At 41.8% G+C, this 15,405-nt stretch overlaps 1 protein-coding gene across 1 annotated transcript in view; it reads right to left on the bottom strand.

The window, feature by feature from the left end:
• Positions 1-15,405, bottom strand: part of frem3 (Fras1 related extracellular matrix 3) — a 65,497-nt gene that overhangs the window by 18,706 nt on the left and 31,386 nt on the right. Inside the window, exons 3-8 of the mRNA XM_057842447.1 lie at positions 14,503-14,649; positions 14,187-14,417; positions 11,857-11,982; positions 11,547-11,798; positions 2,128-2,277; positions 1,854-2,063 (exon numbers count right to left, since the gene is read on the bottom strand). Coding sequence (XP_057698430.1) covers positions 1,854-2,063; positions 2,128-2,277; positions 11,547-11,798; positions 11,857-11,982; positions 14,187-14,417; positions 14,503-14,649 — 1,116 coding nt within the window. The remainder of the gene's footprint in view (positions 1-1,853; positions 2,064-2,127; positions 2,278-11,546; positions 11,799-11,856; positions 11,983-14,186; positions 14,418-14,502; positions 14,650-15,405) is intronic.

Below are 15,405 nucleotides of genomic sequence, written 5' to 3' on the forward strand. Positions count from 1 at the left end.
GCACCAATCCGATTTTTTGTCATATCCGTTTTTTTGGCGTGCCCGTTCAGACTGCCTTTATCCATTGAGACCGTTCAAGTATTACGCATGCGCACTAATTCGCAGTCCGACATGCGCTAAGCAAGAAGACCCGCATGCGCAGAAGCATCAAAACAAATGACAGACGTCATCCGTCATTCCAGGGATATCATATTTTGCTTTTCAAAAGGTGGACACAAATAACAGACATAAATAATCCCCGTTTAGGCTTATATTCAAAGTTTATATGGATCGATAGCATGCACGCACTGTCCGTGCACGTCACACACACATACGGGCAGTTTGTCCCGACTCTCGGCCGTGGAGGCAATGTTGAAATATTGCTCACTTGGAACAGAGAGAAAACTGAGCATTCTCAGGCTTATCCTCAACCCATTTTTATTTTTTATGACTGTTGTCAAGCTCAGCCCTTCCCCAAAAGCCGTGTTCACTGCAAGCTAGGCGCTAATAATGCACAGGTGCATCGCTACGGTAACGGCTCTCTCGCTATTTGATGACGTAATTGCTGCATTAAATCCGATTTGCGGGACTGGACAGTACAGACCGCCGCGACAGTCTGGAAAAATGTGGCCCAGATCGGATTTAGACCACATACGAAAGTGACCCAGATCGGATTTGAAATGGTCCCGTTCTATGCGACTTGTCACGTTCAGACCGTCAAGTTAATGCCTCACTCGAGTCGGAAAAACACGAAAAAATCGGATTCGTGCATTAAGACCTGTAGTATGAATGTAGCCTTAAATTCTCTTCTTTTAGCAGGAAAAAAAAAGTTAGTTCATATCTTTTCCATTCTTTAGAAACCAGCATTACAAAAATAGCTTAGTTTGAGCAATTTTCCAATTTCTGATGAAAAAACAAAAATTGAGCTTTTTGTAAAAGCATACATTTCAAACATAACTTTGACTTTAACGCAGCTATTTGTGCTTTTGTGACATCCCAAACATCTCAAAAATGTTTTCCTTCTACAAAATAGCATAAGCAACAAGACAAATTGAGCTTTTGATAGCAAAGTAACAATTTATTTACATATAACTAACTGAGAGATGTTGTGGCTGTGGCAGCCGGGGTAAAGTTTTCCCTCATCGCCGCATGTGTCATATTTTTTTTAGTCTTTCTTTTGTGGTGACCACTGGCTTGTGGCGGAGTTCACCTGGGGAACTTGTGTTCCTGGGGGGGAACTGGTTTGGCCGTGCGCGTTTCCGGCTGAATCGCGGTACACTGGAGGGTGCGGGGGACGCGAGCGGCCGAGCACGGCGGCGCGCGCTCTGCTCAGCGAGCAGCGCGGACTCTACGGCATCGTCCGCTGCACTGGTGGTCCCGGTCGTTCTGCTCGGTCGTCCAGCCGCCTGGCATCCTGGACGTCCATTAGGTCGTCTCCCGTTGAATTGGGTCGCTGGTCTTACCAAATGCGCTACTGCCCTCCAGTGGCCAGTTTTATAGCTTTAAAATGGATTTTCAGTATTGTGCTTTAGAGCTAAGTTGCATCAGAACCTAGAGATGTCTCTTGTGGAAAAAAATGTCAAATATACATCTTTGGGACACTGAAACAATTAAAAATGGAACGTATTTATACGTTTTTGGGAGCAAATGAGTTAAACATGTCAATATTTGAGTTCAAGCTAACAGTAGATCTGTTGTACTTCTTCAAACCCAATAAGAGTTGACCTTCCACTGAGCAAACTAGATAGAGCAGTTGAAGAAAATAGAATATAGCCTGAAAATAAGGGGCAAACCAGTCCCTCAAACTTACTCCCCGAATCCCTGAGGATTCAGTTAGAGCGAACGTAGGTTAAGCTACACTGATCAAGACATACCGTCTGTGATGGTGTCGTTGATGGTGATGGTGGTCTTGCTGGGTTCTCCTAGCACTGCATTCATGGGCATCCTTAGCACCAGATCGAAGGTCTCTGGTCCTTCCAGTTCAGGTTGACCCAGGTCGTCCAAGATGGTCACCCTGAACGTCTGCATGGTCACTCCGGGAGCAAAGTCCAAGTTGCGGCTGATGCCCACGTAGTCCAGACCAGCTGCGAGAACCCAAAAAATGTGACTACCGTTGCAGTAACGCGTAGGGATTGCGTCAAACCTTACCTTCAGCTGAAACGGGCTCGCTCTTCCTGGAACGAACGGTCACAGTGGCCGTCTTGGACAGATCTGTACCAGTCCGCCATACCTTCACCTCCACATAGCCTGAACTCTCGTCCACCATATACTCGGGCTCCCCAAAATACAGCGACGGCTCTGTAAATGGATGGAGTTTCACTTGTATCGCGGCTTTCCACTTTTAAGGCTCTCAAAGCGCTTTAACACTATTTCCTCGTCTAACGGCTGGTGATGCAGCATTGACTGCGAATGATCTAAAGACGTTCATTCGCCACTCCCAGTCGAAATGGATTGAGGGTCTCGTACTGTCAATGGCAGCCATTGAGTTAAGAGACTTTATTCTAGTGGAAGATTTTAGTAGCAACCTGTTATAGTGAGTACAGTGGTCTGAAAACGTATCTGAACCTTTTGGAATTTCTCACATTTCTGCATAAAATCACCATCAAATGTGATCTGACTTTGTCAAAATCACACAGATAGAAAAACAGTGTCTGCTTTAACTAAAACCACCCAAAAATTTATAGGTTTTCATATTTTAATGAGGATAGTATCTAAACAATGACCGGAGGGGGAAAAATAATTAAGTGAACCCTCTGCCTAAGGAGAAAGACCAATTGAAACCAATTTTTACCAAACATTTTAAGTCAGGTGTGTGCCCAATCACTGATAAGTGGTTCAAAGCTGCCCTGCCCACTATAAAACAAACACCTGGTAAGTAATGTCTTGATGAGAAGCATTGTCTGATGTGCATCATGGCTCGGTCAAAAAAGCTGTCTGAAAACCTGCAATCAAGGATTGTTGGTTTGTATAAAGCTGGGAAAGGATATAATACTGCCAAGTTCAAAAATAGACCCTTAGGTAGACATTTGTAAAATTACCCAAAAATAAGGAGAGAAGACACTCAGTTTTCTTGGCCAAGGAGAGCAAAAGAGTGACTTGACAGAGGAATGCTAGATTACGCTGCATAGTCACCAAAATTGATCTAAAGAAAAACCCTCCTTGGGGTTTGTCCTAACACAAAAGGGTGCCGCCCTGAGGGAGGGGGGGAGCAAGCTGGAGACACCCATGTGATTTTGGTTGGCTATGTGAGCATGTAGGTGGAACTAACTAAGTACACGTATGTAAGCAAAGGCACATGTAAAAAATGGTCAAAATGACCCAGACACTTCAGTTATGCAATGCTGCGGCCATGGAAGATGTCCTCGAATGGAAAATTGTCCTCGAAGGTTTAGACGAAAGTCCAGACGCCAGGTGCTGAAGATGTCTCGGAAGGTCTAGTTACTCAATGATGCGGCCATGAAGCAAGGCAGTGGTCATCCCGACCCTCTTTACTCTTCTTAACACTTAAACTTTATACTACAACCTAGTATAGCAAGCAATAATCATTTACTGGTTATATCAATAAGAAAAATATGGCAATATGTATTATTTATGGTATATATGAGCACAAGCAAATATTCAATCAATCAAGCAAATATTCAATCAATTAACCCGCGATAATTACCTCAACAAATACCATCTCTAAAAGTCTGGAAGTTCATCACTTGACAGTCAGAGAAGTTGTCCACAATTTGGAGAGAGTTTGGCACTGTTGATTCTCTCCCAAGGAGTGGCCCTCCACAAGATGACGCCAAGAGTTCAGCGCAGAATACTCTGAGAGGTAAACAAGACCCCTAGCGTGCCAGCTAAAGACTTACAGAAATCACTGGCACAGTCCAATATCTCCTTGCGCCCATCAACTATATGTAAAACTATGGCTAAGAATGGTGTTCAAGGGAGGACTCTGCGGAGGAAGCCACTGCTGTCTAAAAAAAAAGTCGCCGGTCCTCTCCCCCCAGATGGGAGCAGAACGGAGATACGGATGTCCAGCGGTCCCATGTTTATTCCATACTCTTTCAGTTTAGCAATTGCCAGTTGCACCAAAGTGTCCCCTGGGCTAGGCGTCAGTTGTAATCCAGAAATGATGAGCTCATTTGCGCGTCAGCACTGGTCGAGATCGTCGGCCAAAATTTCCCGCCTCTTGATGTGAACATCTCTCCCCTCGACCGCCTGCTTGAGTTTCTCGTTTTCAGCGCGAATTAACTGGAGCTCTCTGACGATTTCTTGATTCTGGTTTTGAATCAAGCCAGTCAAGGAGACCTCCAACTTCTGTATGGAGGATTTTATTTCATCCAAGTCTCCAGGTTTCAAATTCTTTGGAGCCATACTGGGAGTCGAGCTTGCTGGCCCTGAGCACTTATCGGTTAAGATAAGAGAGTGCTTCAGGAGCTCAGAGTGCGTCTGTACACGATGAAGGCTGAGCAGCGAATGATGGTCATTAATGGAAGAATGAATTCAAAAGTTTATCAGGATGTTTTGCAGGAAATCCTGACGCTGTCCGTCAGACAGTTGAAGCTAAAGAGCGGATGGAGGCTGCAACAAGACAATGATTCAAAATATGGAAGTAAATCTACTTCAGAAGTTTCTGAAGAACAAAATACACCTTCTGGAGTGGCCAAGTCAAAGTCCAGATTTGAATCCGATTGATATGCTGTGGCATGACCTAAGGACAGTGATTCATCCCAGGAATCTGACTGAACCACAGCAGTTTTGTAGAGAAGAATGGGCCAAGATTAGTCCTGATCGATGCTGCCAAAGGAGGGGGCCCAAATTATTAAATGTGATGGTTCACTTACCTATTTTCTCCCCTTCTGTCATTGTTTGCATACTATCCTCATTAAAATATGAAAAGCTATAAATGTTTGGGTAGTTTTAGTTAAAGCAGACACTGTATTTTCATCTGTGTGATTTTGACAAAGATCACATTGGATGGTGATTCTATGCAGAATTGTGAGAAATTCCAAAAGGCTCAGATACTTTTTCATACCACTGTATACTAGTATAGTAAACATTCATGGTAAGGGTTTTTCTTTCCGCACAGGAAGTCGGAACTCACGCGCTCCTGTAAAAGATTTTCCGAAACACCTGTAGAAAGTTGGCGAGTCTACTTCACACATGGGCGAACGCCGATGATAGAGGAGCTAATTAGCGACAAGCAGGGAGGAGGGTGCCGTGGAATTCCGACGACGAGAACATCAGTTCGTCTCTCTTCACTTGTGTATAAAGCAAACGTTCTTCACACTAACAAGCTTCTTAGGAGATGCACCGATAAGACGTCAACGCGTCGGGCTCCCGACTTGAGGAGAATAGGTCGTAAAGCAACCAGACGTTTTTCCAGAGTTCAAACATTGCGTTTACGAACATTTTGCCAGATGCTGTAAGTACTAGTATGAAAACTAGGGTTGTGACAAAATATCGAAATGGCGATACATTGTGATACTTTGCATCCCAAAAGGTTATCGATACGCCAAGAATTGAGATATCGTTTTAAAAAGGTGTCAATGTTTAAAAAAACTGAATAAGGAGAAATCAATAGGAATGAATGGAAATTGTTGTGCCATTGGAAATCAATGGGAAAATTTTGCCATTAGAAATGAATGGGTATGTTTTTGGCAAATTTTGGCAAAACTAGTTTTTTTTTCAAAGCAAATATAACTTTTTTTTTTTTACCCTGAATTTTTTAATCCATAAATGATGTGATTTGGACAAAGTTGTCGGGCAAGTAGCGTTTTGAAATTTCCCTTTTTTTCCCCCATAAAAACGCATTTTTGGCAAACAGCAGAGAATTCTGGTCGTTTTGGTGTATGAACTGTGTTGGTGTGTCAAATGGTGTTTTGGCTTACATTACATTATATGCAAACCTAACATCATAACTAGGGCTGTCAAACGATTAAAATTTTTAATAGAGTTAATTTCAACTTAAAAATTAATTAATTGTAATTAATCGCAATTCAAACCATCTCTAAAATATGCAATATTTTTCTGTAAATTATTGTTGGAATGGAAAGATAAGACACAAGACGGATATATACATTCAAAATACGGTACATAAGTACTGTATTTATTATAACAATAAATCAAGATGGCATTAACATTATTAACATTCTGTTAAAGCGATCCATGGATAGAAAGACTTGTAGTTCTTAAAAGATAAATGTACAAGTTATAGAAATTTAATGTTCTCTTAATGTTTTCGTTTTAATAAAATTTGTCAAATTTTCAATAAAAAAAATAAACTAATAGCTCACCATTGTTGATGTCAATAATTACACCATGCTCACTCATGGTGAAAGCCATAAAATCAGTTGGACCCAAGCGCCAGCAGGGGGCACCAAACACCAAAAAACAAGTAACAAGCGGACATTACAAACTATCAATTTAATCTGTTTGAGCGGGGCATGTCCGTTAATTGCGTCAAATATTTTAACGTGATTAATTAAAAAAATTAATTACCGGCCGTTAACGCGATAATTTTGACAGCCCTAATCGTAACACAATTTACAATCACGCAAAGTTGTTTTTTTCTGTTAATAGTCATTTTTACGACCCCAAAACACTCAGTTTTTCTGTTAGTGTTTGACATTCCCTGCACTTGCATAAACTCAACTTTAAACTCAACAGTCACCAACAGTCAACAGGAGGAAGAAGCGCGCAAACAATGCGACAATAGCTTCTGGCCAGAGACCAAGTGGACGTATACAACTCCGCTCAATCTCATTTATTTACGGTGGGCTGTTAGACCCACCAAGAAGCCCGCCGGCAATAGTTTTGTCTCGTCTCTTTGGAATTTATGCATATATTCTGACAATTGCGTGGGAGGGAGGTGGCGCTAGCGCAGGAAGTTAGCCACGCAGAATTGACAATTACACAAAAGAAGGAATTTTACTTTTAGTGCGTACGTTTAGTGATTTAAAACAGTAAATACACCACTTATTCCTCGTGGGTGAGTCTCACGAAAGCTAACACTTGCGCTAATGAAGGGCATTTAGCAAAGCAAGCTTAAAATAGAAGAATGCTATGATGACTTGGTCTTTTTTTTGAGCTCCCTAATATTTTATTTACTTTATATTTAAGCTAAGCAGTACGCTAATGAAGGACATTGACCAAATGTCAATGACTGCTTTTAAAACAGTAAATACACCACTTTTTCTTCGTGGGTGAGTCTCACGAAAGCTAAGCATTGCGCTAATGAAGGACATTTAGCAAAGCTAGCTTAAAATGGAAGAATGCTATGATGACTTGGTCTTTTTTTGAGCTCCCTAATATTTTATTTACTTTATATTTAAGCTTAGCAATACGCTTATGAAGGACATTGACCAAAGCTAGCTTAAAATAGAAGAATGCTATGATGACTAGGTCTTTTTTTTTTTTAGCTCCCTAATATTTTATTTACTTTATATTTAAACTAAGCAGTACGTTAACGGACATTGACCAAAGCTAGCTTAAAATAGAAGAATGCTATGATGACTCGGTCTTTTTTTTTTTTTAGCTCCCTAATATTTTATTTACTTTATATTTAAACTAAGCAGTACGCTAATGAAGGACATTTACCAAAGCTAGCTTAAAATAGCAGAATGTTATGATAACTCAGTCTTTTTGTTGTTGTTGTTGTTGTTGTTTTTAGCTCCCTAATATTCTATTTATTTTTATTTATATTTATTACAAATATGTAGTATTAAACATTTATGTAATAATCACCTATTGTGGGGAAGTTGGCATATAAACAAACATAAAATTGACTATTAACAATATCAAAAAATCTTGTTTCTTTTTTTGTCTTTTGTTTTCCTTCTTTGTGGTGCATTATGGGCCAGAATAACTTTATTTAAAACTAGAAAATTTCTTGATAGATTGTGGCGGTAGCTTTGCTGTGATGGTTGGTATATCGGCCCACTTCCTGTTGATTTTGAGGTATCTCGGACTTCCTGTTCATATTGGGTCACTTCCTGTTGATTTGGTGGCATTTTGGGTTCACTTCCTGTACATATTGTATCATTTCCTGTTGGTTTTACGGCATTCCAGGTTCAATTTCTGTAGATATTGGGTCACATCCTGTTGATTATGTGGCATCTTGGACTCCCTGTAGGTATCGGGTCACTTCCTGTTTATTTGGGGGGCATTTCAAGCTCACTTCCTGTTAATATTGGGTCATTTCCTGTTGATATGGTGGGATTTCAGGGTTCCTTCCTGTTAATATAAGGGCATTTCGATTTCACTTCCTTTACATTTTGGGTAACTTCCTGCTTATTTTAAGGCATTACAGGTTCACTTCCTGTTGATACCGGGCCACTTCCTGTAGATTTTTAGGCATTCCAAGTTCACTTCCGGTAGATTTTGAGGCATTCCAGGTTCCGTTCCTGGAGATATTGGGCCACTTCCTGTTTATTTGAGGCATTTCAGAGTCACTTCCTGTTGATTTCAGGTCCACTTCCTGTTGATTCTGAGCCATTCCAGGTTCACTTCCTGTTGATTCAGATGCATGTCGGACTTCCCGCAGATATTGTGTCACTTCCTGTTTATTTTGTGAGCATTTCAGGTTCACTTCCTGTACATATTGGGTAACGTCCTGCTTATTTTAAGGCATTCCAGTTTCACTTCCTGTAGAAATCGGGTCACTTCCTGTTCATATAGGGGAATTGCAGGGTATTCTCCTGTTGATTTTGGGTCATTCTGTGTTCAATTTCTGTAGATGTCGGGCCACTTCCTGTTAATTTGAGGGCATTTCAGGGTCATTAACTGTTGATTTTGAGGCATCTCGGACTTCCTGTGGATATTGGGTCACTTCCTTCTGATTTTTAGGCATTCCAGGTTCACTTCTTGTTGTAATCAGGTCACTTTCTGTTTATTCTGGGGGCATGTCGGGTTCAATTCCTGTTGTTTTTGAGGCATCTCAGACCTCCTGTTGATTTTGGGTTACTCCCTGTTTATTTGAGGCATTCCAGGTTCACTTCCTATTGATATTGAGCCACTTCCTGTTGATTTTGAGGCATTCCAGGGTCACTTACTGTAGATATCAGGTCACTTCCTGTTTATTTTGGGGCATTTCATGGTCACTTCCTGTTGATTTTGAGGGATCTCGGACTTCCTGTAGATATTGGGTCACTTCCTGTTCATTTTGAGGAATTCCAGGGTCACTTCCTGCTAAGTTTTAGGCATCCCAAGGTCATTTCCTGTTGATTTTTAGGTATTCCAGGTTCACTTCCTGTTGAAATCGGGCCACTTCCTGTTGATTTTGGGGCCATTTCGGATTCACTTCTTTTTAATATTGGGTCACATCCTGTTGTTATGGGGTGATTGCAGGGTCACTTCCTGTAATATCAGGTCACTTCCTGTTTATTTTGGGGCATCTTGGACTTCCTGAAGAATTTGGGTCGCCTCTTGTTGATTTTGGGGTATTTTAGGGTCACTTCCTATTGATTTTGAGGCATTTCAGGTTCACTTCCTGTTGAAATCGGGTCACTTCCTGTTCATATGGGGGAATTGAAGGGTAACTTCCTGTTGATTTTGGGTCATTCTGTGTTCACTTTCTGTAGATGTCGTGCCACTTCCTGTTAATTTGAGGGCATTTCAGGGTAATTAACTGTTAATTTTGAGGCATCTCGGACTTCCTGTGGATATTGGGTCACTTCCTTCTGATTTTTAGGCATTCCAGGTTCACTTCTTGTTGTAATCAGGTCACTTTCTGTTTATTCTGGGGGCATGTCGGGTTCACTTCCTGCTGTTTTTTGAGGCATCTCAGCCCTCCGGTTGATATTGGGTCACTCCCTGTTTATTTGAGGCATTTCAGGTTCACTTCCTTTTGATATTGACTTCCTGTTGATTTTGAGGCGTTCCAGGGTCACTTACTTTAGATATCAGGTCACTTCCTGTTTTTTGGGGGACATTTCATGGTCATTTCCTGTTGATTTTGGGGCATCTCGGACTTCCTGTAGATATTGGGTCACTTCCTGTTCATTTTGAGGAATTCCAGGGTCACTTCCTGCTAAGTTTTAGGCCTCCCAGGGTCATTTCCTTCTGATTTTTAGGCATTCCAGGTTCACTTCCTGTTGAAATCGGGCCACTTCCTGTTGATTTTGGGGCCGTTTCGGATTCACTTCCTTTAAATATTGGGTCACATCCGGTTGTTATGGGGTGATTACAGGGTCACTTCCTATAATATCAGGTCACTTCCTGTGTATTTTGGGGCATCTTGGACTTCCTGTAGAATTTGGGTCACTTCTTGTTGATTTTGAGGAATTCCAGGGTCACTTCCTGTTGATTTTGGGGTATTTTAGGGTCACTTCCTTTTGAAAGCAGGTCACTTCCTGGTTATTTTGGAGGCATTTCGGGTTTACTTCCTTTTCATATTGGGTCACATCATGTTGATATGGGGCAAGTGCCGGGTCATTTACGCTTGATTTTGAGGCATGTCGGACTTCTTGTTGGGTCACTTCCTGTTGATTTGGAGGCATTTCAGGGTCACTTCCGGTTGATATCGGGTCACTTGGGTTGGAAATCAATAGGATTGTATAGAACAGGGATCTGCAAGTCCAGTCCTCGAAAGCCACGGTCCAGCTTGTTTTCCATGTCTCCCTCCTTTAACACACCTGAATCAAATGATCAGCTCATCAGGAATCTCTGCAGGAGCCTGATGACGATGATGATTATTTGATTCAGGTGTGTTAAAGGAGAGAGACATGGAAAACGAGCTGGATTGCAGCTATCGAGGACCGGACTTGCAGACCCCCGGTATACAATCACATCGTAACCTGCTAAATTACATAGTTTTAAAACATTTTTTAAATTAAATTGAGTGTTTATGATGCTGTATTGAGGTGAAAACATCAATGCTTTTCATGGACGCATTAGAGCAATCAATGTAAGTCTCTAAAATCTGTTAAAAACATGCAAAATATGGTAACACAAAATAGCAAACATCTATCAACTAAAAATTAACTATTCCAAGTTTTAATGACTATATGCCTAAAATCTTCAAAGACATGGTTAGCATAGGTTAGCATCATAAGAATCACCCTTGTATGTTTCCCCCTGAGTGGACGCTAACATGTTAGCGAAAGCCGACATAGGCGCCTGTCTATTCTTATCTTGTTCCTACATGCTTAAAGTGCGTGAAAGCGGTAGCTGTGAAATAGCACAAAGACATTAGGGAATGGAAATCATCTGTTGTTTGCGGTAACGACCGGTCAGAACACCTTTCGGGTTCATTAATCGTGTCTGAATCCTAAAATAGCCAAACAAGAGCTTCACGGGATCACACGGCGCCCGCAGTGCTGAGTTCTCCTGGTCATTGGTCATGTTGCGGAATTAAACCTTTATATAGCACTCATCGGCTGCTATTGACGGCGCTAGACGTCCAATCTATTTTGACTAGGAGAGGAAAATGAACATTCATTCTGGCGTTATTGTACATTAAGCTATTCTAAGCTAATAAGCTAGGTCATGACCTAGACACAATGTGGCCTGCTGATTGGGCGACAGATAATCGTGATTCTTGCAACCGTATGATGAAACCTGTTCCGACGGCTTACCGTCGTTAGCGTCGGCCAAGATGGTGACCTTGGCGACGGGATAGGCGGCGCCCACCCGGCCCCCCATGGGCACGCTGAGGGTCACGTTGAAGCTCTCCTCGTCCTCGTACAGCGAGTCATCGATAATAATGACCCGGCAGAACTTTTCACGCTCATCTTTGTCGAAACGTAGAACGCTGGTGTGGTCGTCGGCCCGCGTGATGTAGTCCGAGTAGGACAGCACGGAGGTGGGAATGGTCCCCGTGGCGGTACCTGTACAAAAGATGAATTATTAGCTGCGGACTATAAGCTATGACAGTTATCGTGTTACCTTGTTGAGTGGAGCAGATGACCATGAGTTCCTGGCTGGCGTCACCAGACCGTCGGACCGGAATCAGAAGCTCTCCGATGTCTTCTTCGATTTTGAACTCGGATTGAGGGATGAACACGGTCGACTCTGTATTTTTTCCAAAAGAGAAGCCATTACAAATCCAATGTTTAGGTGTGTCCAGTCTGTACGTATACTACATTCGGCAGAAAATTTTGTTTGATGATACAGTGCCCTCCATAATTATTGGCACCCCTGGTTAAGATGTGTTTTTTAGCTTCTAATATTTTTTTATTCAAATAATATTGGACCTTAATGGAAAAAAAGAGAAAAATCCAACCTTCAATTCAACTGCATTTATTCAGTGGGGAAAAAATCCCACAAAAGAAATAATTATTTGATATCAAATAATGTGTGTCACAATTATTAGCACCCCTGGTGTTAATACTTTGGACAACCCACTTTTGCCAACAAAACAAGGTCTGGGGACTGAGATGGCCATGGGGGCTGCTTGATTTTGTGTCTGGTGAACCATTTCTGTGTAGATTTGGCCATATGTTTAGGGTCATTGTCTTGCTGAAAGACCCAGTGACGACCCATCTTCAGCTTTCGGGCAGAGGGCAACAGATTTTCATTTAAAATGTCCTGGTATTTCAAAGCATTCATGATGCCATGCACCCTAACAAGGTTCCCAGGGCCTTTGGAAGCGAAACAGCCCCACGGCATCACTGACCCACGCCCATACTTCACAGTGGGTATGAGGTGCTTTTCAGCATGCGCATCTTTCGTGGCACGCCAGACCCACTTAGAGTATTTGTTGCCAAAAAGCTCAATCTTGGTCTCATCTGACCAAAGCACACGGTTCCAGTTGAAGCCCCAATACCGCTTGGCGAACTCCAGACGTTTGCGTTTATGATTGTGAGTGAGGAAAGGTTTTCTCCGTGCATGCCTCCCAAACAGCTTGTTGGCGTGTAGACAGCACCTCATACCCACTGTGAAGTATGGGGGTGGGCCAGTGATGCTGTGGGGCTGTTTCGCTTCCAAAGGTCCTGGAAACCTTGTAAGGGTGCATGGCATCATGAATGCTTTGAAATACCAGGACATTTTAAATCAAAATCTGTTGCCCTCTGCCCTAAAGCTGAAGATGGGTCGTCACTGGGTCTTTCAGCAAGACAATGACCCTAAACATATGGCCAAATCTACACAGAAATGGTTCACCAGACACAAAATCAAGCTTGTGAAACATTATAGGAGAAGATTAGGTGCTGTTTTGTTGGCAAAAGGGGGTTGTACGAAGTTTTAACACCAGGGGTGCTAATAATTGTGACACACAGTCTCTGGAGTGGCCAAGCCAGTCTCCAGACCTCAATCCAATAGAAAATTTTTGGATTGGGTTGACACTTGGTGTTTCTCAAGGACAGCCCCAAATCTCTACAGATCTAGAGAAGAGTTGTGTGGAGATACGGGCCAAAACCCCTGTTTCCACTTGAAAACCTGGTGAAGAACTACAGAAAGTGTCTGACCTCTGTAATTGCAAACAAAGGCTTCTTAACCCTAACCCGGAATATTAGCACTGATTTTCTCAGGGGTACAAATACTTATGAACCCCAGTAAATTATATGATTTAAATTTGAGACCTCTACTTATTTTCTAAGTGGGTGAACTTGCAAAATCACAAGGGGTGCAAATACTTCTGCTCCTCACCATATACGTCATCAGCCTTTGTGCTTTAGTACATTACTCTACCTGGGTAAGTCCCGGACATTGTACTAGGACACTACCTGGTTAATGTTCGTGTCATCTCGGTGTCAGTCGACCCTTGAAATTGCTTTCATATATAAGGGCTACCCTGTTAAGTACAGGGAGTTCAAGGTATGTCTGAAAAGGGCTTAAATGTAACTCGTAGCATTAGCATGAGTGCTTAGCGTTTGGAGCATCATTTTAAACTCTTGGGCAATTTATTTTAGTCGGTGCCGTCCAGGTGGATGTAATTAGTTGAAAATAATGTACTGTTTTCCTGCTGAGTGTGTTTTAATTAACAAGTTGGCGTTGTCCTTGTAGACACTACAATATGTGCTCCTCTGTCAATGTTCATTCGAAATTCTTGTAAACCTTTAATTTCGGACTAAAACTTTGAAATGCTACGGACAAAAAATTTTGAGTAATCGTTGACCTAACTCGACAAAGACCAACACATTTGCAAATGACTAAAATATGACCAAGACTAATAAATATTTTCGTCCAAAAGACAGACGATATGGAGGTGCATCGTATCAAGAGTTTAGGTGCATCGTCCCGATAAACAAGGGTTTATTGAATTCGGGGTATATTACCATCTCCCGGGTCCACAATCTCCACAGTGGCCACATCCGGGAACTCCAGCACAGCCATGACCGGATCGGACAACAGAATCTGGAAGTTCTCCGACGTTTCAAACTCCTGGTCGGTGAAGATCTTCACCTTCCAGGACGCTGTGGTCTGGCCCGGGTTGAACTGGACCTGCTTTTGGGATTTCCCTCGGAAGTCTTTGTCCTTCTCAGCGGTACCGTCCTTGGTCGCGATGCCTTGAAGGAAACAGTTAGGATGATTGGGGTGAGTCAAAATCTGGCTGTATTTGATTCTCTACATTTTTGGACCGGTGCAACTCACTGACAAAGGATGTTTCCCCAAGGTATCCCCGGCGTTTGAGGGTCACCTCCAGGAACTTGGCATCCTCGTCTACTAGATAGTACTCCCTCTCCAGGGAGATCCAAGCCCAGTTGAGCCGGAATGGTTGTGGCTTGAGTTTGTTTCCGCCTGCCGAACACAAAAGCACAGGAAACCATCCGTAAGCTTGCACGCGAGGTCACCGAGGCGTAAACTTGCGGCTATAAAAGGCCGTTTTGTGTCGGTAACATGAGGACTTCATAGGTTGCCTTATCTGGCGTCAGGAAGCCTGGACTTTCACGAGCCACTCCGCTAAGTCCATGTGTCCAGTCTAAGAGCGACCATTTATGGTGTAAAGGCTTTTTCTAGATGTCTCGTTTAGGGATGTTCCTGATCCAATCATGTGATCAGAAATCGAGGCCGATTATGTCATTTTCAGGTAAAAAAGATTGGATTTTTAAAATGTGTGTATTTAGTTATATATGTGTTTAGTTATATATACAGTACATACTAGGGCTGTCAAAGGATTAAAAAAATTTTAACGAGTTAATCACAGCTTAAAAATTAATTAATCGTAATTAATCGCAATTCAAACTATCTCTAAAATATGTCCATTTTTTTCTGTAAATTATTGTTGGAATGGAAAGATAAGACACAAGACCGACAGAAACATTCAACATACTGTACATAAGTATTGTATTTTTTATTATAACAATAAATCCACAAGCTGGCATTAACATTATTAACATTCTTTCTGTTAAAGGGATCCACGGATAGAAAGACTTGTTCTTAAAAGATAAATTTGAGTACAAGTTATAGTAATTTTATACTAACACCCCCTCTTAATGTTTTCATTTTAATACATTTCGTTTTAAAATAAGTAGAGATGAGTAAGTTTTATGTGTA

The sequence above is a fragment of the Corythoichthys intestinalis genome, chromosome 8, assembly GCF_030265065.1.
Source record: "Corythoichthys intestinalis isolate RoL2023-P3 chromosome 8, ASM3026506v1, whole genome shotgun sequence".
In the NCBI taxonomy this organism is placed as follows: domain Eukaryota; kingdom Metazoa; phylum Chordata; class Actinopteri; order Syngnathiformes; family Syngnathidae; genus Corythoichthys; species Corythoichthys intestinalis.